This window comes from Thalassophryne amazonica, chromosome 13 (genome assembly GCF_902500255.1).
Source record: "Thalassophryne amazonica chromosome 13, fThaAma1.1, whole genome shotgun sequence".
NCBI classification, from domain to species: Eukaryota; Metazoa; Chordata; class Actinopteri; order Batrachoidiformes; family Batrachoididae; genus Thalassophryne; species Thalassophryne amazonica.
Genome location: NC_047115.1, coordinates 13,149,864 through 13,177,335, shown reverse-complemented (window position 1 = coordinate 13,177,335; position 27,472 = coordinate 13,149,864). Strand labels below are relative to the sequence as shown.

At 40.0% G+C, this 27,472-nt stretch overlaps 1 protein-coding gene across 1 annotated transcript; it reads right to left on the bottom strand.

Moving 5' to 3' along the window:
- Nucleotides 1–11,987: 11,987 nt before the first annotated feature.
- mtx2 (metaxin 2) lies at nt 11,988–26,294 on the bottom strand. The gene is made up of 10 exons (XM_034185458.1): nt 26,255–26,294; nt 21,035–21,082; nt 20,617–20,663; nt 18,703–18,775; nt 18,162–18,238; nt 15,830–15,922; nt 15,711–15,749; nt 15,510–15,635; nt 12,871–12,947; nt 11,988–12,550 (listed from the first exon to the last, which is right to left on the bottom strand). Exons 1-10 carry the CDS (start codon nt 26,292–26,294, stop codon nt 12,391–12,393), a joined length of 780 nt encoding a protein of 259 aa, XP_034041349.1. The 3' UTR covers nt 11,988–12,390.
- Between the last annotated feature and the right edge of the window lie 1,178 nt (nt 26,295–27,472).

Below are 27,472 nucleotides of genomic sequence, written 5' to 3'. Positions count from 1 at the left end.
GGATTGCAGCGTCGGGACGCAGCCGCCGCGACGCTCCGCCACAGGAAAAACACCTCCGTTGGAAGCCATCAAAAGCCAACTGGATTTTAACAAATGGTTATCAACACGGAGGTGTTTTTCCTGTGCCGCCGCGCCACGTCGGCTGCGTCCCGACGCGCGGACCCGTCCGCACGTCTTTCATTATAAAAATCTCCTTTAACAGTGGAATATCCGGATAAAATGCTGAAACCGACTTCTTCTGAAACGTCTCTGTTCTCTCACGACGTCCTGGATCAATAGAGCCTGAAATGTGGAGGTTTTCAGCTTGAAACAGGCTGATGACGCTGCCTGAGAGCGCTGCGTGACGTCTCGCACCGTGAAAAGTCCTTAAAGCGACAGAATCACCTCAAAATCTCTCATCAGCTGTTAAAATTTTCACTGAAAACCAGCTTAATTTTTCGAACCGTGTCCACTTCGATGTGTGTCACAGGTTTAGAAAAAATTCTGATCAAACAAAGCGCCAGTCTCTCAGCAACTTCTCAGACAAAGGAATTCCGACGAGAGGCTGGACGACTCCTCCCACAAGGAGTGCTCACAGGCGAATGACGTCACCGACAGGCGTGGAAAAACTCACGCATGCGCACGAGGGTTCAAGCATGTCTGACGTAAAAACATATGAATGAAATCCATATAGTTTTTGAAAAAAATAAAAAGGACCTATACTTTACGGACAGCCCTCGTACATACATACAGACAGTAGTGTTCAGAATAATAGTAGTGCTATGTGACTAAAAAGATGAATCCAGGTTTTGAGTATATTTCTTATTGTTACATGGGAAACAAGGTACCAGTAGATTCAGAAGATTCTCACAAATCCAACAAGACCAAGCATTCATGATATGCACACTCTTAAGGCTATGAAATTGGGCTATTAGTAAAAAAAAGTAGAAAAGGGGGTGTTCACAATAATAGTAGCATCTGCTGTTGACGATACAAACTCAAAACCATTATGTTCAAACTGCTTTTTTAGCAATCCTGTGAATCACTAAACTAGTATTTAGTTGTATAACCACAGTTTTTCATGATTTCTTCACTTCTGCGAGGCATTAATTTTGTTGATTTGGAACCATGATTTTGCTCGTTTACTAGTGTGCTTGGGGTCATTGTCTTGTTGAAACACCCATTTCAAGGGCATGTCCTCTTCAGCATAAGGCAACATGACCTCTTCAAGTATTCTGACATATCCAAACTGATCCATGATACCTGGTATGCGATATATAGGTCCAACACCATAGTAGGAGAAACATGCCCATATCATGATGCTTGCACCACCATGCTTCACTGTCTTCACTGTGAACTGTGGCTTGAATTCAGAGTTTGGGGATCGTTCCAACAAGGCGTCTTTTCCAGGGACTTGACTAGTGTCCTCTCAATGGCCAGCAGAGCTAGGCTGCTTAAACGGCCTTGGCCCATGGTGTTGCGGGTGTAAGACTTGAGCCGCTTTAAACAGGAGAAGCTCCTCTCTACACCTGCAGAGGTAGCTCCAATCGTTGCCACTAATGACAATAGTTTGTACACCTGAGGCATTGCACTGTCCAACTCCATGTCTTTCAGAAACAGCAAGAAATCACATAGTTTTCCCCTGTTGCCCTGCAAGTCCTGGTTTGAATATAGGACTTGAAGTTCAGACCTCAGTCTCCCTGAATCAAAGAACTGGCCAAAACTTTTCAGGACACTCTGAAATGCCTCCTCTGGAAACACTTGTCTCATCTCATCAAATTTCCCTGGATTGACCAATTCCAAGAAGCGCAGACTTTCCAAATTTGCAAAACGCCGAGGTAGCTGCTCTGAGATTGTCTAGGATGGCCATATACAGATTTCTGTAGCGCTCCTTGGGATCCTGTAGTTGTGACAGACAGCATTTTCTCATGGGCTCAGTTTGTGGGTCTGATGTGAGATCTGCTGCTTTGGCATAAACAGCTTGGAAAGCCCCCTCTGACCTCTTCTCTTTGACAAAAGCAAGAAGAGACTCAACACTTTTCTTGCAGTACAGAACATCCATAGCTCTCTGCTGGACAATGTCAAACACCACATCAGTCTCAGAGAAGATTTGTTCATATGTGTACAACATGAACACAAACTCAAAATCCTCCACTTTCATCAGAAGGCCTTTGGCACAGTCTAATGTGTCATCATCCATGGACTTATCTGCAATGATCATCTCAAAAGTTTGCAGGAGGGCATCATAATTGTTTGCCACAGTGCTCACTATCTGTGATGTGAAATTCCATCGAGTAGGAGCATTTCTGGGCAACCTTGAGCAGCCTGCAGACTCAAGAAAAGACATCCTCTTTGTGGATTTTGAGAAAAATGTGGCAAACCCAGAGAGTGATGCAAAAAATATTCTGCACTCAGATAAGCATTTAGCCCCCTGAGACAGAACCAGATTCAGTCTGTGTGCATAGCAATGCACAAACATTGCACTGGGGGCTATTGCTTTAACTTTGGTCTGCAAACCATTGAGAGCTGAAGCCATGACAGCAGCCCCATCATAGGTTTGCGCCACAAGTTTCTCCCTGAAATTGTAGCCCTGCATGTTCTCATTCAAGACTTCAAAAACAGACTGAGCATCTTTTCCCCCAGAAACATCAAAAAATCCAATAAAGCGCTCCTGAATTTTACCTGCCCTATCCACATAGCGAACAATGACAGATGAGAGTTGAGCATGGCAAGCTATATCACTTGTTTCATCCACCTGCCATGCAAAAAACAGAGCAGCCTGGATTTCATCCTTGATCTCATCAGAAACAGTGGCTGAAAGAGCAGAGATCAAGTCATTTTGGATTGCATGGGACATACCAGAAAACACAGCTGATGACTGGAATTGTGTGGCCAGGACAGAGTCATATTTAGCTAATGTTTCATTAAACTCCCTGTAATTCCCCTTGGTGGATGATTCAACACTCATCATACAAGATCGCTGATTCGCTCATTTCGCTGTCAATCAAAAAGCCCACTGCCCCATAGACCCCCAGAGACGCTGAGCGTCAGATGGGCGGGACAAAGCCCAGCATTTATCCAATGACTCGTCTCGTTTCGCTGCAGTCTTTGCGTCGCTATTGAACTCTGAAGCTGCAGGTTTGGACAACAAAAGTCATGATGGATAATATAGCAACAGTGGATATTTTTTTTTTTTTTTAAACAGTTGCACTGAAAGAATAAAACACCACTTAACTAGCTACAGGAGAGTTGGTTTTCTCTTGCAATGTTAATGTTTATTACACACAGCTCTATGAGCTTCAGTCTAACATTAGTAATAACAAACGCCTAAAGCTCCAAAACTATGCACAAGTAGACCTAATAAATGTCTTAATAGTTTGTCCAACACAAAACTCAACATGTGGCTCCACACAAGCCACTTGTGCCTGGTTAAAGAGCGTTCAGGAGAGGAACATGCGAGTGGTAATATGGCGGTCGGTTTCCTTCACAAATATTGGTCAGTGAGCAATCCAGTGGTATTTACAGGTCAGTGCTAGCAATACAGACGCATCCCTGTGAATGACGCTGGACTGAAACAAATCAAGTGAACTTTGGTTCCGCTAAGGGGTCAAGCATAGAGGAAAAACAGACAGTGGCAGTGTCGGGTTTTTTAGTCCTTTATAACCTAATATCAAACGTTCTGTACATTACTTCCTTAACATACGTCACAGACGTTTAAATGAAGCCCACCCAGGCCTAAAGTAGCATATCACAGGGGGAGATCCTACAACCCCTGGCAAAAATTATGGAATCACTGGCCTCAGAGGATGTTCATTCAGTTGTTTAATTTTGTAGAAAAAAAGCAGATCACAGACATGACACAAAACTAAAGTCATTTCAAATGGCAACTTTCTGGCTTTAAGAAACACTATAAGAAATCAAGAAAAAAAGATTGTGGCAGTCAGTAACGGTTACTTTTTTAGACCAAGCAGAGGAAAAAAATATGGAATCACTCAATTCTGAGGAAAAAATTATGGAATCACCCTGTAAATTTTCATCCCCAAAACTAACACCTGCATCATATCAGATCTGCTCGTTAGTCTGCATCTAAAAAGGAGTGAACACACCTTGGAGAGCTGTTGCACCAAGTGGACTGACATGAATCATGGCTCCAACCCGAGAGATGTCAATTGAAACAAAGGAGAGGATTATCAAACTCTTAAAAGAGGGTAAATCATCACGCAGTGTTGCAAAAGATGTTGGTTGTTCACAGTCAGCTGTGTCTAAACTCTGGACCAAATACAAACAACATGGGAAGGTTGTTAAAGGCAAACATACTGGTAGACCAAGGAAGACATCAAAGCGTCAAGACAGAAAACTTAAAGCAATATGTCTCAAAAATCGAAAAATGTACAACAAAACAAATGAGGAACGAATGGGAGGAAACTGGAGTCAACGTCTGTGACCGAACTGTAAGAAACCGCCTAAAGGAAATGGGATTTACATACAGAAAAGCTAAATGAAAGGCATCATTAACACCTAAACAGAAAAAAACAAGGTTACAGTGGGCTAAGGAAAAGCAATTGTGGACTGTGGATGACTGGATGAAAGTCATATTCAGTGATGAATCTCGAATCTGCATTGGGCAAGGTGATGATGCTGGAACTTTTGTTTGGTGCCGTTCCAATGAGATTTATAAAGATGACTGCCTGAAGAGAACATGTAAATTTCCAGTCGATGATATGGGGCTGCATGTCAGGTAAAGGCACTGGGGAGATGGCTGTCATTACATCATCAATAAATGCACAAGTTTACATTGATATTTTGGACACTTTTCTTATCCCATCAATTGGAAGGATGTTTGGGGATGATGAAATCATTTTTCAAGATGATAATGCATCTTGCCATAGAGCAAAAACTGTGAAAACATTCCTTGCAAAAAGACACATAGGGTCAATGTCATGGCCTGCAAATAGTCCGGATCTTAATCCAGTTGAAAATCTTTGGTGGAAGTTGAAGAAAATGGTCCATGACAAGGCTCCAACCTGCAAAGCTGATCTGGCAACAGCAATCAGAGAAAGTTGGAGCCAGATTGATGAAGAGTACTGTTTGTCACTCATTAAGTCCATGCCTCAGAGACTGCAAACTGTTATAAAAGTCAGAGGTGGTGCAACAAAATACTAGTGATGTGTTGGAGCGTTCTTTTGTTTTTCATGATTCCATAATTTTTTCCTCAGAATTGAGTGATTCCATTTTTTTTTCCCCTCTGCTTGGTCTAAATAAGTATCCGTTACTGACTGCCACAATTTTTTTTTCCTGATTTCTTATAGTGTTTCTTAAAGCCAGAAAGTTTATGTTGATATTTTGGACAATTGAAAGGATGTTTGGGGATGATGAAATCATTTTTCAAGATGATAATGCATCTTGCCATAGAGCAAAAACTGCAAAAACATTCCTTGCAAAAAGACACATAGGGTCAATGTCATGGCATAGGGTCAATGTCAATGAGCAGATCTGATTTGATGCAGGTGTTAATTTGGGGGATGAAAATTTACAGGGTGATTCCATAATTTTTTCCTCAGAATTGAGTGATTCCATATTTTTTTCCTCTGCTTGGTCTAAAAAAGTAACCGTTACTGACTGCCACAATCTTTTTTTCTTGATTTCTTATAGTGTTTCTTAAAGCCAGAAAGTTGCCATTTGAAATGACTTTAGTTTTGTGTCATGTCTGTGATCTGCTTTTTTTCTACAAAATTAAACAACTGAATGAACATCCTCTGAGGCCGGTGATTCCATAATTTTTGCCAGGGATAGTACAAGCACAGACAGAATTATACTTTGAGGACTGAAATTTAAACTCTATTTAACTGTAAACTGTCAAAGAAAATTATTTTGTATAAGATGACTTCTTTAAAACTATTTTCCGCCATTATAGCACAGCTAATCTGCCATAATCCTACAGCTACCCTTCATCTTAATTCAGATTTTGCCAGCAACAATGTAACTGTTATAGTTATCCATTTGTTTTGTGGCATGGATCGACCCTCTAGCCGTCAGTTTCAGACCCTTACTGTACTCTATGTGGACCAGATCAGTGATGCACGATCACCAGACCAGAGGACATGGATTACTTTGGATTTATGAAGCTCACCCACACCTAGTAGTTTAATTTAAACCTCCCTCCCCTACCCCTCCATGGCTTTGAGAGTCCAGATTATGAATTATGACTCAGTCTGGTAATCATGGTGCATAATTATCAGCCTCCAGTCGTATTGTCTAATCTGCCACTTCACATCAAACATGCACAGATACATACGCACACAGTTAACTGACTGAATGCTTCCACTGAATCCCCCCCAAGACCTCCGTTTTTGGTTGCTGTTGACCCGTTATTTCTACCCCACATGCTGGCTGAAAAAATACATGACTACATTTATCAAACCTAAAAACAGTTCCTTGACCTCCAGCTCAAATAATACATATATAAAAATAATGTAACTGTTGGTTTTGCAGGTTGTCAATGGGGCTGTAGCTCCCCCTAGAGAGCATTCAAGGAGTTGCAGGTGGGCCATGGCCATAGGGAGTAAGAAATATTAAATCAAATTTAAGTCAGATGGGGGAGGGAGGGGGCAAAGTAATATTAAAATTTAAGAAGACACGCCTTCAAAATTGTTCAGAAGCAAAACAGCGCCTCCACATGGTTTTCAGCTTCTGCATCCACAATCCCACATGGCTGAACACTTTTGCGTTTGACTAATTCTGCAATGACCTTTAACCTTTTCTAAAACTGTAAAATATACATAATTTTGTATGTTTCTGAATTCCAGTTATTTGAAATGTGAGAGTTGTCTTTTTTTTTTTTTTTTTTTTTCCCCAGAGTGCCAATGGCCCAAAAGTCAACAAATTAATCTGAATTTTAGTTTTTAGGTTTTTTGTTGCTGTTTTTTTTTTTTTTTTTTTTTTTTTTAGGAAATTTTTATCGCCCATTTTTTGTTTTGCTAAAAAAAAAGTGGGTTGTCAAATTCAGTGACAACGTGCATAAGAAAATGAACGCCTTACAAAAGAATTTTTAAATTATACTGTGAGATTGCATGTTTTCAAACACGATTTCAGCATTTATGATAACTGTGTGACCTAGAATAGATTTAATCATAAATTCTAACCAGGTGGAGAAATAGTGTCTCTGTCATAAACAATGGTTAAACTCTAGATCCCAAGTTAATCTGTTACTCAGATGACAAATGGAAAGTTGTAATTTTAAACATGCAATTTAAATTGTGGCATGTTTAAAACATACTACAGCCAGTAAATCTACCACATCATTAAAGCTTTGTGAGTGGAAACATTAGGCTTTGAGTAATGCTAATTTTAACATTTTCTCAACTGCAGACTAAAGTGAGTTGTCGTGTCATACAAGTCAAATCAATCTCAAAAGTTTCCTGCAGAACACGCATTAATTCAAAAGATGAATACATATTTTACATGGCACAGCTGAGCGTTTCTGAAATGATTATTTTCAGACTGCAGGTATACAAAGTCAGTGTTTTACAACCTGTTGCATCACAGTCCATCAAGAAAGCAGAGCCACATGATGCTCATTAGAATAGATGGGGTGTGTGTGTGTGTGTGTGTGTGTGTGAAAAACAACCAGATAATGGAGTAGAACTACAAAAAAGTTTCTGTTCAGTATGCTTTTTTCCCTGCGGATGCCGCCCCCTCGTGGGTCACCTTGGTCATTACACACAATAGATACAATGTAGCAAAGAGATTAATCCAGAAGGAAATTGTTTAAAAGTTGTTGAAACTGTTGAAAAGTATTACAGCAATTTTAAAATACAGCAAATAAGACAAAGAAAAAACCCCACATGGTTGACAAGTGCACCAGAAGTTATCTCTAAAAAAATAACTTGCAATATTTGCTCAGTGTTAATGTAATATTGTTTTACACCATGAAATAAGGTCATTTCAACATGCAATGAATTTAACAAATACTATAGTTGTGTTACTATATATTAATGGGTGTAATCACTTAAAGTTATCGATCATTTTGTGTTTAATTTGCATCTTTTTTTTTTTTGCTTCATTGTTAAAAAGCATACCAGCAATTTATAAGATTATTGTTCAAATAATTTAATTTGATCAAGCAGAAAAAGTATCAAAGGTCATGTAGGTTTTTACTGATTTGCTTCAATTTATTTTGCACCTTTATGCTAAAATACTATGAATATTTCTTCAAGTTAAATTGAAATATCTCTGACATTTTGAAATCTTGCACTGTGCTTTGTCCATTGAAAGCATTTTTTATTTTTTAAAAGTTATTTTGATATTTTTGAAGCTCATTTGAGCCCGTTAGTGGTACATTCTGCTGAATGGACATGATTATTTAAGGACAGATATAATATTGATTATATTGATCCTGCATCTCATGGTTGAGCTCGTATCAGAGTCAAAACCAGAACCTGCATTTAAAGGATCTTTGTCCTGCAGAGCTCAAAGATGAGATTTCTGTCTAAGCTGATTTTGTTGTGTAGAAATCCGGCAAAGACAACACCAGACTTATAAGAAAGACACAAAACGTCTCATGAGAACATCATGAAAAGTAAAAAAAAAAAAAAAAAAAAAAAAATCGGTGTACCTCCAGGTGGCCTCGGCCTTCAGATCACATGGTCTCCAGATTTGGACTCAAAGTCGGCTTCCTCCACACTGTGATTTCTGTCTGTTTGTTTTTCTGTCCGTCTGCTGTCCGGGGTACGACCTCTAACAGAGTCACGTTTTGCCGTGACTGGCCGTCATCACTCATGATGCCACGACTCCTGGAAGTTCACAGGTCAAACTCTGACCTCACAGGAAACCTGGAAGACAGACATTTGCTCTGTCTGTGTCCCACACATGAACGACGGAACCTGAGGGCATTTAGAGGTGACCGCACATCATCATGGAAACGAACATTTTCTCACTGAACCCGGCTTTAAAAATTTAAAATATTCACAAATTTTACACAAAAAACAGTAAGAACAATGAACCTGGTGGAACAGTCACTGCATAACTTTTATTACATAGGTACGTCTCATTCACACAAATAAAACAGCAGTAGAAAAAAAAAAAAGACTAAAATATATAACTTTTTCATCATTATGTTCCTGTGACTTTTTTATTTTTATATTTGTGCAGAAATAAAGCAAAACCTGATCTAGGTAACATGACACACATTTCACCCTTATATGGAAAAAGAACCAAAATACATATAATTAGCAGGTTGTTTAACAAAGTGTTTTTTACTGCTGCACTATTGCGTATGAAATGGCATACCGTTCAAAAACATGCACTTTTTAATGTGGTGCATTAAAAAAAAGCATGTTTTTGAACTAGATGATGTTTCACGGATGTGCGAGAGCTGCGTGTGAGAGATCTCCTCCATGGGAGTTGGACAGATTTGTGACGTGCTTTTCTATTGTGACCACCAGAGGGCGCAACAGATGTTTTGACGCATTTCTTGAGCGACAAAATCTTCCAGCATTTTGTTTTAAAATCTTAAGTTACTTTGTGATTGAGTCTTGCGTCATCCTCAAAGTCACCCAGTTTGGGCAAGAACTTGGCCGTGATGATGACGCAGGGGTTCTCAGCCAATCGCAGCCTGATGTCTAGATTCAGGAGTCAATGCTGTATCACAAATCAATGAATGTGCGTGCATGGCATCCATGTGCTAAAATTCATTTTGTGGAGATTAGTACAAATATACATTTATGGATAGTGCGCAATTTCTTTTTCCCGGAAGCCACCATGACGGCCATCTTGGGCATATAAAAAAAATGGCAGCCTAAAATGGAACATTTTTCCAATATGTCAGCTTCTAAATGAACAAGAGTCTTGATTGCAGTGACTAAACACACATTTTCAGGGGCAAGGAACCCAATGGTGCCAATTACAAAAACGTAAATGTGAGCAGAGTCATATTTAAGGGTGTCCATATTGGGCAATTACCACCAGTGGATACTGCAGCCCTGAAGATGTGTCTTTGCAAAATGAAATCAATTTCCTAGCCATCTCAAAGCTATGATATTGGAAAAAACCCAAATTTTATGCCACCATTTTTATGAATCCAAGATGGCCAACCATGGTGGCTTGTAGATTTTAGTTGGCAAATCAAAAAAAAAAATTACTTGCTCCAAAAATTTCCACAAAATTCCACTGAAAGCTACAACCCCTGGCAAAAATTATGGAATCACCGGCCTCGGAGGATGTTCATTCAGTTGTTTAATTTTGTAGAAAAAAGCAGATCATAGACATGGCACAAAACTAAAGTCATTTCAAATGGCAATTTTCTGGCTTTAAGAAACACTATAAGAAATCAGGAAAAAAAAATTGTGGCAGTCAGTAACGGATACTTATTTAGACCAAGCAGAGGGAAAAAAAAAATGGAATCACTCAATTCTGAGGAAAAAATTATGGAATCATGAAAAACAAAAGAACGCTCCAACACATCACTAGTATTTTGTTGCACCACCTCTGACTTTTATAACAGTTTGCAGTCTCTGAGGCATGGACTTAATGAGTGACAAACAGTACTCTTCATCAATCTGGCTCCAACTTTCTCTGATTGCTGTTGCCAGATCAGCTTTGCAGGTTGGAGCCTTGTCATGGACCATTTTCTTCAACTTCCACCAAAGATTTTCAACTGGATTAAGATCCGGACTATTTGCAGGCCATGACATTGACCCTATGTGTCTTTTTGCAAGGAATGTTTTCACAGTTTTTGCTCTATGGCAAGATGCATTATCATCTTGAAAAATGATTTCATCATCCCCAAACATCCTTCCAATTGATGGGATAAGAAAAGTGTCCAAAATATCAATGTAAACTTGTGCATTTATTGATGATGTAATGACAGCCATCTCCCCAGTGCCTTTACCTGACATGCAGCCCCATATCATCAATGACTGTGGAAATTTACATGTTCTCTTCAGGCAGTCATCTTTATAAATCTCATTGGAACGGCACCAAACAAAAGTTCCAGCATCATCACCTTGCCCAATGCAGATTCGAGATTCATCACTGAATATGACTTTCATCCAGTCATCCACAGTCCATGATTGCTTTTCCTTAGCCCATTGTAACCTTGTTTTTTTCTGTTTAGGTGTTAATGATGGCTTTTGTTTAGCTTTTCTGTATGTAAATCCCATTTCCTTTAGGCGGTTTCTTACAGTTCGGTCACAGACGTTGACTCCAGTTTCCTCCCATTCGTTCTTCATTTGTTTTGTTGTGCATTTTTGATTTTTGAGACATATTGCTTTAAGTTTTCTGTCTTGACGCTTTGATGTCTTCCTTGGTCTACCAGTATGTTTGCCTTTAACAACCTTCCCATGTTGTTTGTATTTGGTCCAGAGTTTAGACACAGACTGTGAACAACCAACATCTTTTGCAACATTGCGTGATGATTTACCCTCTTTTAAGAGTTTGATAATCCTCTGCTTTGTTTCAATTGACATCTCTCGTGTTGGAGCCATGATTCATGTCAGTCCACTTGGTGCAACAGCTCTCCAAGGTGTGATCAGTCCTTTTTAGATGCAGACTAACGAGCAGATCTGATTTGATGCAGGTGTTAGTTTTGGGGATGAAAATTTTCAGGGTGATTCCATAATTTATTCCTCAGAATTGAGTGATTCCATATTTTTTCCCTCTGCTTGGTCTAAAAAAGTAACCGTTACTGACTGCCACAACTTTTTTTTCCTGATTTCTTATAGTGTTTCTTAAAGCCAGAAAGTTGCCATCTGAAATGACTTTAGTTTTGTGTCATGTCTGTGATCTGCTTTTTTTCTACAAAATTAAACAACTGAATGAACATCCTCCGAGGCCGGTGATTCCATAATTATTGCCAGGGGTTGTAGTACCTGAACATCATCTGTGTTTCTTCATGGAGATATTTCGTACATCCAGAATGAGATCTGTACCATAATCACAAGTCTACTTGACCACAAGACTTCAAGAAGGAATAACCAAGTACTGATCAAATGTCCACACTTTTCATTTTCAGAATGTTTCAGTCATGTCTCTTCAGCACCCTTGTGTTGGAGTAGATGTTTGATGGCTACGTTGAAGATGAAGTCACAGAATGTGACCAGTCAGTGGCAGCAGAGCATCACACTGTTCTGTCCAAACCGCATATCAGTGATGTCATTGCTTTGCAGAAACCGTTTAAAATCAAATAGTTAACACCTGATTCAGCAACACAGCATGGAAATCAACAACCTTATGACCATTAATAGCACAGGCAGGAGGCGTTGTTGTAACGTCAGGGTGTAAATCCTCTGAGGAAAGAAAAGAAGGTGTGGATGTGACGGTTTTTACAGTCTTTGCATGACAGCGACGGGATGCGGGAAAGAGAATGGGCAGAATGTACAGAGAGAGAAAGAAAGAGGGCTCATTTCTAGTCCTTCAGGAGCTCTTGCCTTCAAAGTAGGACTGCTCGATGCGCCGGCAGAAGGACAGCAGGTTACTGAAGCTCCTGACGCGCTCTGCCAGCTCCGCATTGGTCAGCGTGGTGGTCAGGATGGTGAAGAGGTGCCCGAAAACCAAAGCATCCAACTCTGTGGGCCTGCAGCACACAACAGTCAACATTTCTACCACTGACATGAACCTTTGACATGCACTTTAAGAATGACTGAAGCACCTCGCCACCACTACGGAATGTTTCAAAACTTGTGGAACATCGTGACAGCAGACGTCCTCTATGCAGACAACCGTTATTTTTATTTAGTTCCTGAGATATGGTCATTAATGGATTTCAGATGAGGACTTCTGCTATGATCTCTGTGTTGCAAAAAGATGGACAACTGATATTATTTTGAAGATATCACCACAGACAGGCAGACAAAAAACCTGGGGAAGGTCACGGACAGAGTGTAGTGTACGTACTGCTTATTGAAGAAGTACGGCTGAGTTCCGAGCCTCTGAGAAAGAGCCTGACAGCACTGACTGACGTCCTCATAGACCTAAAAACACAAGACAAACAAACCGGCTATAATCGGGCACTTGAAAAATCAGATATCCAGTCGGCGTAATCAGACCGCGAGGAGTCGGGAAAGTTTTACACATGCCAATGTTCAAGCATGTTCAACAGAAGACCGCTGTGAGATGTTGACAATAACATTTTAGTGGAAGTTACATTACAATTCTGTCATGGGAATCATATGTAGTCCCATGCATTTGGCAATATTTGGTCATACTCATATGTAACTATATTTCCGAGCGCATAAGTTGCTTTTTTTTTTTTTTACTAGTTTTGGAGGTCCTGCAACTTATACTCCAGCACGACTTATATACTGGGGGGAAATCACACTTTCATTATTAACAATAATAAAAATTATAATGACAATTTATATAGAACTTCTGAAGGAATCAAATCATTAAACAAAATAGATTGGAATAAAAGAATAAATTACAATTATTAAGAAAATACACTGCAACAATGCACAAAAATCTCAAATTAAGGAACTTAATATACAGGCCAAAAAAAGCGCAACTTATACTTCAGTGCAACTTATATATGAGTTTTGAGTCTTTAAGAGGCTTTTTTGTGAAAGAGGCGCTACTTATATTTAGGAAAATACGCAATACAAATTTTGCCTACCATAAACATTTTTTAAATAAAAACAAATTTCCTCAATTCTGAAATCAGCACCAAAAATTAGAAATGGGAGCCCATACTACGAAATAAAGCAACAACTGTGATATTATTATTGAAAACAGGATCTCTGATTTAACAATTTGTAGATATCTTCAGTTTTCATCTATCAAATTGCAGTTCCAGACCCAGTGGTGGGTACAGTTCTGCTAATCCACTAACCACCAACTAGCAAAGCTAACTTTTTTATAAGCTGATTAGTTTTTCAGCTAACTTTGAAAACCATCAGCGGACCAATTAACTTCTGCTAAACTTAATTCCAATAACTTTTTAGGTCGCTAATATCTTTTTGCAAGCATAGTGAATAAAACATTTGTAAAGCCTGAACTCATACATTTTAGTTTCTGCCTGTTATGTGTTTTGTAGCAGACAGACAGCTATGAAAGGTAGAGCTCAATCCTCTGCCAGCAGAGAAGAGCTGGCTACCACAGAGAAAGGAAGAGAAGGAAAAAAGATAATTTATTTTCATAGCCATACGGTCATGCAGACGTGTGGGACGAGTCATGCATAGCAAGGCAGTTTTGACTTATGGTTAAAACTGCAAAACCAACAAAAAACCAACACACGTTACTGTAACGCGTGTGATGATTTTTACGAATAAATCTGTATTTGTAAATATGTCATATTTGTTTCTTAAAATTATGTTTAAGTGATTCAGCATGTATAGCAAATGTGCTGCAATTGGTAGCCACACTCCCATCCATTAGATGGCAGTGTTCATGGCAGTGTGAATTAACCACAAGTCAAAACTGCCTTGCTGTACATGACTCCTCCGACACACGTCTCTCTCTCTCATTCTCTCTCTCTCTCTCTCTCTCTCTCTCTCTCATATTCTCTCTCTCATATTCTCTCTCTCATATTCTCTCTCTCTCTCTCATTCTCTCTCTCATTCTCTCTCTCTCTCTCTTATATTCTCTCTCATTCTCTCTCTCTCTCTCTTATATTCTCTCTCATTCTCTCTCTCTCTCTTATATTCTCTCTCATTCTCTCTCTCTCTCTCTCATTCTCTCTCTCTCTCATATTCTCTCATTCTCTCTCATTCTCTCTCTCTCATATTCTCTCATTCTCTCTCATTCTCTCTCTCTCATTCTCTCTCTCTCATATTCTCTCATTCTCTCTCATTCTCTCTCTCTCATTCTCTCTCTCTCTCTCTTATATTCTCTCTCATTCTCTCTCTCTCTCATTCTCTCTCTCTCATATTCTCTCTCATATTCTCTCTCTCATATTCTCTCTCTCTCATATTCTCTCTCTCTCATATTCTCTCTCTCATATTCTCTCTCTCATATTCTCTCTCTCTCATTCTCTCTCTCTCATTCTCTCTCTCTCATATTCTCTCTCTCTCATTCTCTCTCTCTCATATTCTCTCTCTCTCATATTCTCTCTCTCTCATATTCTCTCTCTCTCATATTCTCTCTCTCTCATATTCTCTCTCTCTCATATTCTCTCTCTCATTCTCTCTCTCATTCTCTCTCTCATTCTCTCTCTCTCTCTCTCTCATTCTCTCTCTCTCTCATTCTCTCTCTCTCTCTCTCTCTCTCTCATTCTCTCTCTCTCTCTCAGAGAAGGCTGATCTTAGACAGAAGCGCTGGTTCGTTGTTGTGACAGTAGCTGCCAGTGTACTGAAGTCAATACTAAAAGTTATCGGTTTAGCTTTTAGCTGTAACGTCCACTAAATTGTTTAGGGGTTTATCGGTTTAGCTTTCTAAAAGTTAACTTTTCAGTTAGCGGATTAACGGTTATCAAAGCTAACTTTTTGGTTAGCTGTCCCCACTACTGTCCAGACCTAATCAGTCGTGACTATTCACAGCACATGAACTGAAACCAGTTAAACTAATGTTGGTGGGATCCCTGTTGCGAAGCAGTTGCTAACCTGCTCAAGTGTTTTTCCTCCCCAGCCGATGGCATTCATCTTCCTCTGAACCTCCCACTGCTTCTGATAGGCCAAGATTCTGTTGAGAGGCCACGAGTACGGACTGCTGTACCTCGGCCGAGAGATCTACAGAAAACAAAGTGCACATGTAACCGAGAGGCAACAATCACTGAACGACATATAAGAAACTCAGACACACACCTCGGCAGCTGTTCCGTCATCACACCACTGGATGTATAACTGCAAACGGACGGAAGAAAAAAAACAAACGTGGCGAACTGCAGAAAAATGTTTGAGAATGTGCACAACAGGTTTGTTACCTCAGCGGTAAACAGCATATTATTAACCAACTCCATGTACGCCTTCATTTCAGCTCTCTGAACGTCATCTAATCCGTCGCTCAGCGAATGACCCTAAAACCCAAAAATACAGCTTAAATCAGTTTTTTTAAATAAACTGCAATATTTAATTATCAAATCATGGTTTTAAATTGTTTATTCAACAACAAAATTTTAACTTATTCCAGCGTCTTGTTTCTCCTTCTCTGTTTAGAAGAGTTTGAGCCGTTTCACACAGAGAACAGAACAGCTCGACTGACTGAAGATTATCTTGAACATGGAAACAATAAAAATGAACTCTTACAAATGAGTGCACATACGTACAATGAAAAGCATAAACCCACAGAAAGGAGTGAGAAGAAGCACAGAACTTATTTATTCCCACCTCTACTCCATACGACTTTCATTAATAGCCATCTTATATCATCTAATTTCCCATAATTAATTTAAATACAAGTTATTACTTTTATCTTTTTGCAATAATATATATATATATATATATATATATATATATATATATATATATATATATATATACACACTTATCAGTATCAAATATATGAAATTATTATTAAACAAAATTATAAATTAATAAGACAAATATGTTAGTCTTTGTATTCTTAGTGACTAAAGTTGACAAAATCCAACAAAATATTTCTGTATTATAGAACATTGGTTTGACAAAAATAATCTGAAGATGTTTCAGGTGTTAGACAAACTGATGGGTGTTAGTTTTTACTCTTTTCTCAAATTTTACTGACCTAAGAAAAAAATGGTTGATTTTTATGTTAATTATGGATATTTTTAGTTTCGTTTATTGTGTTCGGTTTTTAGTGTACCATTATTCACAGATGTGTTATTTTAATTGTAAAAGTACTGAAATGTGCAACCTGCACTAGAAAGTGCTACACAAATAAAGCTGATTATTTTTTTAAAAATTAATGTGACAATCACTTGTTCCTCCTGAACCTCAGATTCAGGAGGAACAATGCGAGTTGCATCCTTGTCATGGAGCGATGGACCAGCTCTTTAACCTCACAAGGATTTTGGAGGAGGTCTTGAGAGTGTGACCAAACAGCCAGACACGTTTTGTGGACTTTGGGAAAGGCGTACGGTATCCTGTGGGGGTGCTGTGTGACTATGGAGTACTGGATTCGCTGCAACATGCGCTATGTTCTCTATATGATCAAAGCAGGAGCTGTGTCCGCATTCTCAGCATTACATAAGACCTGTTTCAGATGGGAGATGGACTCCACCAGGGCTGCCCCTAGTCACCAATCCTGTTTGTGATGTTCATGGACAGGATTTCAAGGCTCAGTCAGGGACTAAAGTGTGTCCGGTTAGGTGACCTCCCGAGCTGCATCTCTGCTTTTGCAGATGATGTGGTTCTGTTGGCTTCATCAGCTGGTGACCTCAAATACACACTGAGCAGGTTTGAGACCGACTGGGATGAGAATCCACACCTCTAAATCTGAGACCATGGCCCTCTGTCAGAAAAAGGTAGATTGTCTCCTCTGGGTGAGGGGAGAGTTACTGCCCCAAGTGGAGGAGTTGAAGTATCTCTGGGTCATGTTCACGAGTGGGGGAGAGTTGGAGTGTGAGATTGATAGACTGATTGGGGCAGCATCTGAAATTTTACAGATGTTGTACCGGACAGCCATGGTAAAGAAGGAGCCGAGCCAGAAGGTGAGGGTCTCAATTTACCAGTCGATTTACAGTTATCCTCACCTATGGTCATGAACTTTGGGTAATGAAAGAATAAGATCACGGATACAAGCGGCAGAAATGAGATTCCTCCGTCAGGTATCTGGGCTTACACTCCTGGACATGGTGAGAAGCTTGACTATCTGAGAAGGACTCGGACAGCTGAGGTGGTTCTGGCACCTGGTGAGGATGCTCCCTGGTCGTCTCCCTCAGGAGGGCTTCCAGGCACGTCCAACCGGGAGGAGGCCCCAGGGAAGGCCCAGGATACGCTGGAGAGATTATATTTCCCATATGGCTTGGGAACACCTTGGGATCCCTTGGGAAGAGTTACAGGACTTGGCTGAGGATAGGGAAGTAAGGGTTGAGCTGCTTGCCCTGCTGCCACCGCGATCCGGACAAACGGCTGACAGCTAATAAATCAATCAGTTTTTGCTTAAATACAATGAAAATGACTTATATTCTACATTAAACTAACTTTTACAAGTAACAATTATAAAAACTTGGAATTCCTAAATCAACTCCACGGAGCATTATACCAATGGGAATCATAAACATTAAACAGGTTAATCAAACTGATTAAAATAACTTAAATATCTGAATGTATTATTACCTTAGCTTTGGTAAACTGGACTACTGGCCCCAGTTCAGACACCACCTGGTTCCCTACGTGGATAAAAGGAATCCGACCTAGAAAACAAGACACAGACAAAGATCATCAGTAATCTTTTGATTATACGGTTACTTATAAGATGAAGTGACAAACTAAACCCGCCGTCAATCTGACAACCTGAGAATACTCAGAAAGTTGTGTTGTGCTGTTTGGATCGTGTAAATAAGTGTGCTTCAGAACAGCATTCAGGTTTTTCTCCAAACTACCTCAAAAAAAAAAAAAAAAAAAAAATACAGCAAGTAAAACATAATTTAAAAACAAAATGACTTAATTTGGCTACAAAATACAAATTACATGAAGTAACACTCACACAATGACAAACACTGAAATATCAACATTGCAAAATATGACAGGCTGCATTTATCGTTTTGTACTGAGATGAACACAGAGGGATGTTGACACCAAATGCTGAGAAACCGTGTTCAGATTTAATTTTTTAAATAAAATGTCATGACATGTCTGCAGCAGCTAGTGCACTAACCAGAAGGCGACATGTATTCAGCATTTGCTCTGCAAACCACCTGCACCGGGAGGCCGCACATCCTCAGGTAGACCTGCAGGGGCAAACGGGAGAGTGCCACCTAGTGTCAGTTCTGACTGTCGCTGAATAAACAGCGAGTACATTTTAGCAACATACAAAACAGCTCATGGACAGTAACACACTGACCCACCCACCCACACATATACAGACAGTGACACACAGTGCCTACAAAATATACTCAACACATACTTATTGTACAAAAACGAAAACATACGAGGTCTATTAGATAAGAAACCGACACTTTTATTTTGTTTTTAACTATATGGATTTGAATGACGTGCGATTACACCAATCATGCTTGAACCCTCGTGCGCATGCGTGAGTTTTTAAACGCGTATCGGTGACATCATTTCCCTGTGGGCAGGCCTTGAGTGAGATGTGGTTCAGCCCTCTTGGCTGAATTCCTTTGTTTCACACGCTGCTCGAGACGCCGCGCGTTGCTTTATCAAAATTTTTTCTGGACCTGTGAGGAATATTCGAGTGGACACTATTCCAGAAATTTAGCTGGTTTTCGGTGAAAAGTTTAACGGCTGATGAGAGATTATGGGGTGTTTCTGTCGCTGTAAGGACTTCCCACGGAGCGGGACGTTGCGCAGCGCTTCCAGGCGCCATCGTCGGCCTGTTTCGACCTGAAAACATCCTAATTTAAGGCTTAATTCACCCAGCACGTCGTGAGAGAACAGGGAAGATTCAGAAGAGGCCGGCATGAGGACTTTATGCAGACATTCCACTGTTTAAGGACATTTTGTAATGAAAGACATGCGCGCAAATGTGATGAGTTGTTTCAGTGACGACTCGGCGAATCTGTGTGCGCCACGACAGGAAAAACACCTCCGTGTTGAAAACCATTTGTAAAATTCAGGCGGCTTTTGATGGCTTTCAACAAGTGAGTAACTGAGAAATTGTTTAACAGCTTGGGCATGTTCCAACTTGCCCGTTAAGGTTTCCAACGGAGGTGTTTTTCCTGTCGTGACCCCCCCGCGGTCGGGACCGGCCCGACATGCGACTCTGCCCGCAAGTTCTTTCATTACAAAATGTCCGTTAACAATGGAATGTCCGAATAAACTCCTCATGCCGACTTCTTCTGAAAGTTCTCTGTTCTCTGACGACTTACTGGGTCAACAGAGCCTGAAATGTGGAAGTTTTCAACTTGAAACGGCGAGACGCTGCCGCCTCGAAGCGCAGAACGCCGTCAGGCGCCGTGGGCCGTCCTTAAAGCAACACTACCAGACCAAAATCTCTCATTAGCCGTTAAACTTTTTACCAAAAACCAGCTGAATTTATCGAATGGTGTCCACTCAGTTGTGCCTTACAGTTTTGAAAAAATTTTGATCAAACAAAGCAGCAGTCTCTGAGCCATTCCTAAACAATGAAAAAAATCGACGAGAGGGTGGGTCACTCCCCACTCAAAGACTGCCCACAGGCGAATGACGTAACCGACAGGCGTGAAAAAACTCTTGCATGCCCACGAGGGTTCAAGCATGTCTGATATCACACGTGATTCAAATCCATATGGTTTTTGAAAAAAATAATAAGGTCGGATACTTTTCTAACAGACCTCGTATGTCTAAAAAAAAAAATCTTTCAACATTATTACAAGAGAAATTCACATATTTTGAAATGATGCTGACATCTCTGGCTTATGTGGAGCCATATGACTGTAAAAGTGATGATGCAGTAGTGTTATATCACCGTTATTTAACATGTAGACATATAGCCTTCTTTACAGAGAGATTAAAGAGCATATTTTTAACATGAAGTACCTGATATATTTGTCAACATATAAAAGCCCAATGAGGTGAACAGATTTAAACAGGCATTGAATGAACGAATATACACAGGGTTCAGTTTCACCTGAACAGCCAGCGATGAGGCACAGTCTGACAGCAAGATCTGATCCTCTGTAAACAACGACAACAAAAAAAAAAATAATAATAATGATAATCCACAATCAGAACCATTTTAAAATGTAATTAGATATGTCTGGTTATAAAAATGACAAACGAATGGACAAACATCTCAGCTGTCCAATGCACCATCTTCATCATTTGATGTGCAAAACCTAAACATATTCAACTTATAAAAATATAAAACAGAATACAACAGAAAAATCACACTGAAGAAGCAGAAACACAAAAAAAATGTTTGGCAATTCATCTTCAGAAATAACAAAATTTTTCTGTTTTGTTTTTTTTTTTTAATCTGCTGATCACATAACAGATTGATTGAATAATTTTCTGTGTTTCTCTCTGTCTCTCTGAGTTTCACTCACCTTTCAGCGGCTGGTACAATGTAGCATTTTCAGGCCAGGGTTCTGCAGCTGGTAAACACAAACAAACCGGAAGGTCCAAACAATAATAAATTAGCTTATAGGGGTACATCATATCAGCAGTTACGCCAATTTAAATTTGTTAATACATACAAGGCAAATGTAAATTAATATGCAACACGTGATTATCACCCCACCCCCACACAAACAGTCTTAAAGAACGCTGATTTCAGGAATCTAATGCTAACAAACTTACTTATTTGAAGAAAAATGATCTGATAAAGTTCACGCAAATTCCTTTATCTCTATAACCCATGTAAAACTGATGTGTATTAATTGTATGCAATTTTGATTTTGTCATTTTTGGGGGGGGATTCAGTTGTTCAGATGTTTTTTAAAATATCATTCAACGGGTCATGCCATCTCAGTTCACCCAATGGGTTAGACCTCACCCCTCAGATTTTGGCGAAATTTGGTACATATGCAGTCTTTGGTGGGAAAAGGCTGATTTTCGAATTTCAGCTCAGTCGGACCAACGGTTCCATAGATATTGCCATTTCTTTTTTTCCCCACTTTTTTGTGAAAATAACGTGGCCTCTGAAATTCAAATAGCTCAACAACCAATGGTCTCATTTTCAAAAGTAAGGTATCATTGTAAAGGATTTTACATAAGGAATCTAAAGGTGACATTTATTTGATCTTCTGAAAATATTTAGGCATGAGGACCTTTTGAAATTGACAAATTGAGACAAATTACATTGTGACAGTCTTTCAGCGAATTTGTAGCCCCATGAATTAGTAAACAAAGGAAAACCTCTTTTCAGATTAAATAAAAAAAAAAAATAAATACTTAATAGGTTTAGAACCCAACGCTTGATTCGCACAAGACAACAAATGTGAACAATATTCAATGAACAGTGAATTGATCAGTTCACTCAAGAGTCACACAAGATATTTATTTTTGTTGTGTTTTTAGCAGTTAAAACTTTTTATTCATTATAAATTCCTGAAAGTGTCTAGCTCCAAATCCATAAAGGCTCCCGTCCCAGAGTGTGTGACCCACTGCACACGCACAACCGGCAGTACTGACGCAATCGCTGGTATGTGATATGTACACATGCAGATGAATGTCAACAACCAAATTATCTGTCATTTCAAAGCTTTTTTCCAGCATCTTGGGGCCCACAAAGGAAAGGAGAGATCTGTGACAAAGCTCACAAAATTATACCCCCCCACACTTGAATTAACAAACTGGTCAACCTGCGTACTGACGACTCCCAACCGGTCTGTTTATACATGTAATTTACAAACATGATATATAGGAAGAAAAAAGCATCATAAGTCCAGTTATCTCCTCTCCTTTTTCCTCACTTTGCCTGTATGACGTATGACACACAAACCCAGGCTGAGCACCAGCTGGTCAAATTGATGCTGATATCTTGCTGGACCAAGAACCATCATTTCAGTCTTATCAGAGTTTAAAAGTAGGACGTTACTAGACATCCAGCTTCTCACTGATACAAGACAGTCTTCCAGAGAATGTATGGGAATGAGATTTCCCTCAGTTATCGGCATGTACAACTGAGTATCATCAGCATAACAATGAAAAGCAATACCAAAAAGCTGCAGTATACACCCAAGGGGTGCTACATACAGGGAGAAAAGCAGGGGGCCTAAAACGGAACCCTGTGGAACCCCGAATCTCATGCCACTAAGGTTAGAGGTAGTGTTATTATAAAAAAAAAAAAAAACACACACTGAGAATGACTGGACAGGTATGACATCAACCACGCAAGGGCACTTCCAGTAATCCCAAAAAGATTCTCCAACCTATCAAGCAAAATATGATGATCCACGGTATCAAGGTGGAACACCTCTAATTTGGAACTTGGCTTGGGAAAGCGTGGCCTTAGAAGAGGAGGTGCAGCTTTATCAAGTGTAACTTTGAGCATTGAATTCAAGCCATCCGCAAGACTATCCACTGATTGAACATTCTCCAAACCTGAAGCCAAAATTTCAGGCAGTCTAGTTTTGAGTTCAGTATAGTTGAGGGTTTTATGCGTCGCCGCAGTAGTAGACAAGGCTTTCGCTCCACTAAACGCGGCAACGCAAATGTAAACCTAATAAATGAGTGGTCAGAGACCACTGAGCCAAGAGGCAAAATGTCGATATTCGTGACAGCAAGGCCACGTGCGAAACCAAATCCAGGGTATCTCCACTAATGTGCATCGAATCCTGAATGCATTGCTGGTATCCTAACGCATACACAAGTACAGTTGGGTATTGAGAACCGGTTCTTTTTGGGTATCGTTAAGAAAGTATTCGATCCACCGATATCAATAATCTTTTTGCTTAACAATTCCCTTATCAGTCCTCCAGAGCAGCCGTTGTTTTGAGGGTGTTTGTCGGGAAAATGATCATTCCTCTACGTCGATTACAGACCCTGCAGCGGCTCTGTAATCAACTGTTTCTGCAGTGTGACTCCACTTTGAAGCGTGAACAAATGAAGCAATGCTTCGATCCACTGGCTCGTTGATTCTTTCATTCGCTGCTCTTCAGAAGCAGCAAGTTGCTTCTTAACCCCTCTCAAAGCCATTAAAATATGTTAATCATGAGTCACTTTTGTGTGGATTAAAGTCACTAACTAGGACTTTTGTTTTGTTGCAGGTAAGAAATGAGAATCATATTCTGTTCATATTCTGTTCCACTGCACCAGCTCCAAGCGCTGTTCATTTCTCTGCCGAGACAGAGTCCACTCAGAATTAATAACTTCAAAACGAATTGCCGCTTTAAATAAAATGACACCTCTTTCCAAATGCTGTAACACAAACAACAAACCACAATTGACTAAAAATTTTTCCTCCAAAAATGAGACGTCCTGCCTTCTTTATGAATTACATGCTGACATGCAGCACAGTCAGCTGCAAGAGCTCAGCTCAGATGTATGGAAAGACATTCATGCCATTAATGTCTGAATGGAAATGCTTTTCACAAAAACTACAGATTTTGTTTATTTCTATTTATGTCCAGAGATCAAGGATCCACCATGTAGAGTTTATTATGTCCAGAGTTTAAGGATCCAGTGACCAATTTCATATTTACTTACTTTAAGACTCAATAAAATGTTTCTGACATAGAAAATCTATAAAGCCTACTTTTAGTACACAGAAAATTCATAAGAGGTGTCGATAAGGGAATCGATAAGGAATCGGATCTTTAAGCGGAATCAATAATGTATCGATATCTATAAAATCTTATCAATACCCATCCCTATCCACAAGTTCCATAAATTATTTGCAGAGGGGACCAGAGGGCTTATTTACACTTAACAAAAATATAAATGCAACACTTTTGGTTTTGCTCCCATTTTGTACGAGATGAACTCAAAGATCTAAAACTTTTTCCACATACACAATATCACCATTTCCCTCAAATATTGTTCACAAACCAGTCTAAATCTGTGATAGTGAGCACTTCTCCTTTGCTGAGATAATCCATCCCACCTCACAGGTGTGCCATGTCAAGATGCTGATTAGATACCATGATTAGTGCACAGGTGTGCCTTAGACTGCCCACAATAAAAGGCCACTCTGAAAGGTGCAGTTTTATCACACAGCACAATGCCACAGATGTCGCAAGATTTGAGGGAGCGTGCAATTGGCATGCTGACAGCAGGAATGTCAACCAGAGCTGTTGCTCGTGTATTGAATGTTCATTTCTCTACCATAAGCCGTCTCCAAAGGCATTTCAGAGAATTTGGCAGTACATCCAACCAGCCTCACAACCGCAGACCACGTGTAACCACACCAGCCCAGGACCTCCACATCCAGCATGTTCACCTCCAAGATCGTCTGAGACCAGCCACTGGGACAGCTGCTGAAACAATCGGTTTGCATAACCAAAGAATTTCTGCACAAACTGTCAGAAACCATCTCAGGGAAGCTCATCTGCATGCTCGTCGTCCTCATCGGGGTCTCGACCTGACTCCAGTTCGTCGTCGTAACCGACTTGAGTGGGCAAATGCTCACATTCGCTGGCGTTTGGCACGTTGGAGAGGTGTTCTCTTCACGGATGAATCCCGGTTCACACTGTCCAGGGCAGATGGCAGACAGTGTGTGTGGTGTCGTGTGGGTGAGCGGTTTTCTGATGTCAATGTTGTGGATCGAGTGGCCCATGGTGGCGGTGGGGTTATGGTATGGGCAGGCGTCTGTTATGGACGAAGAACACAGGTGCATTTTATTGATGGCATTTTGAATGCACAGAGATACTGTGACGAGATCCTGAGGCCCATTGTTGTGCCATACATCCAAGAACATCACCTCATGTTGCAGCAGGATAATGCACGGCCCCATGTTGCAAGGATCTGTACACAATTCTTGGAAGCTGAAAATGTCCCAGTTCTTGCATGGTCGGCATACTCACCGGACATGTCACCCATTGAGCATGTTTGGGATGCTCTGGACCAGCGTATGACAGCGTGTACCAGTTCCTGCCAATATCCAGCAACTTCGCACAGCCATTGAAGAGGAGTGGACCAACATTCCACAGGCCACAATTGACAACCTGATCAACTCTATGCGAAGGAGATGTGTTGCACTGCATGAGGCAAATGGTGGTCACACCAGATACTTTTTGTTGAGTGTATTTTACTGTTAAAGTCACCAATAAACAAAATGTTGTCCACACTAGCTGACAGGCTACAGATGAATGCACCAAATTCATCTAAGAATTCAGAATATGGGCCGGAAGGCCTATAAACAGTGACAAAATAACATGACTGATTTCCATATTTGTTTGTAAATACATGCTGAATTTCAAAATATATCAAGAGTCTTAATTATATTTGTTATATGGCTTTTAAAAACCATGCCCAGGATTTCTGCAAAGCAGTTTTATCACAATAACAAAAGTAGTTCAACGGATCAGTTGAAAAATGGCAGCTGATTCTGTCTTTACTGGGGGGGCGCTTGTTTTTTCTCGTGAGATCTGGCAACACAGCTTAACCTACATATCGTAAATAAACCTTTTTTTATTGTCATTGGCATTCTGTAAAATATTTAAGCTTTTCATTTAGTGTCATAAGGGACATGTTTTAGTTTCTATTTCACTGAAAATCTTTACTATCTGGCGTACCTCCAGTAAGCCTAAACTGCACTAACGTTAGCACAGACTCTAGCTGAGGCTACAGAGCTCAAAAAACAAACACTTTTAACATTTGCTTACCTGCCATCTGTGACACAAAAGCCTCTGCCGCAAGAGACATCACGATAAAGTAATATTTTACAGTTTAATAATGAAAGACAAACGAGGGTGAAGACCGCTTCACCGACCGGTCCAACCGCCAATAACGTCCGTGTGAAAACGAGAAGCTCTGAGTTCTTTGTTCCGCCCTGCAAAAGTTCACCTTCATCATGTTATCTGAAAATATTCTGGACCGTTAATCGGACGAAACATGTCAATGAAGACATTCGGGTTCTGTGCGAATATATAGAACGTTTGGAATTATTTAACATTTGATAAGTGCTTGATTGACGGGTCAGGAAGATGCACCAATACAGCATGTTGCCACATCCACCACGAGTGAATTTATTTAATGAATAATGTACAAAATACAAATAGATATATAGTGCACATAAAAATGCATGGATAACACAATAAAGTGTATTTATTTCCACTGTAGTCCATAAGAACTGACCTGGTGTGAAAGGTGGACATGTCCTTGGCCTTCTCCAGTTGCTGGTGTCCTCCACGTTGAGGTGTCCGTGTGTTGGATCGTGCACAGAGGAGTGTGCACATGGCCAAAACATAGCTGATGTCCACTCACAACGCAGGAGTCTCCCAACATAACTACGTGTTTGACACAAAATCATTCCAGTGATACCCGAGGAGTGCCTGAAGAGACCTGGTACCAAAGGCATCGAGTCTTCAGCTGTGTTCACTGGTCCCAAAGAATTTCTCACTCCCTGAGACATGAACATCCTTGCAAAGATAAGCAACTTTCACTGGACACAAGTACACTATTATTGGCCGAGCCCTTAACAAGTTTGTATGCCACAGTAAGATGCATCAAACTGAAAAAAAGGAAAACATATTTAACCTTTGACCTTTATATCCACTTTCAAAAATTGCTAAATTAGATCGTTATTTTTTGGGGGGGTGGCGGGGGGGCTCCCACCCAGTTTGACCTTGAACGTCCAGATGAAAAGCTAAACAGTCAGTAATATGACCCCCACAATTTCTAGAATAACCTGCTTTCTTTAAGGTCAAAGGTCACGGAGCTGGTCTCTGTATGCTGTCTGTCCACATGCAAACTCACAAATAATTTGTGGTGTTTATGTGTGTTCGCTTTATTATACACACTCTGTTTACCTTTTTACGTCAGAACAGTTTTATTTCCATAAGTGCTTCAGTTACTGTCTGTTCCTGTGACAATCAGTAATT

Coding starts and splice junctions, on each gene's coding strand:
- mtx2 (XM_034185458.1), bottom strand. CDS start 26,294: ATGTCTCTTGCGGCAGAGGCTTTTGTGTCACAGATGGCAG. Junction 20,664..21,034: donor ATTGTACCAGCCGCTGAAAG/GTGAGTGAAACT, acceptor CGTTGTTTACAG/AGGATCAGATCTTGCTGTCA. Junction 12,551..12,870: donor CCGTACTTCTTCAATAAGCA/GTACGTACACTA, acceptor TGTGTGCTGCAG/GCCCACAGAGTTGGATGCTT.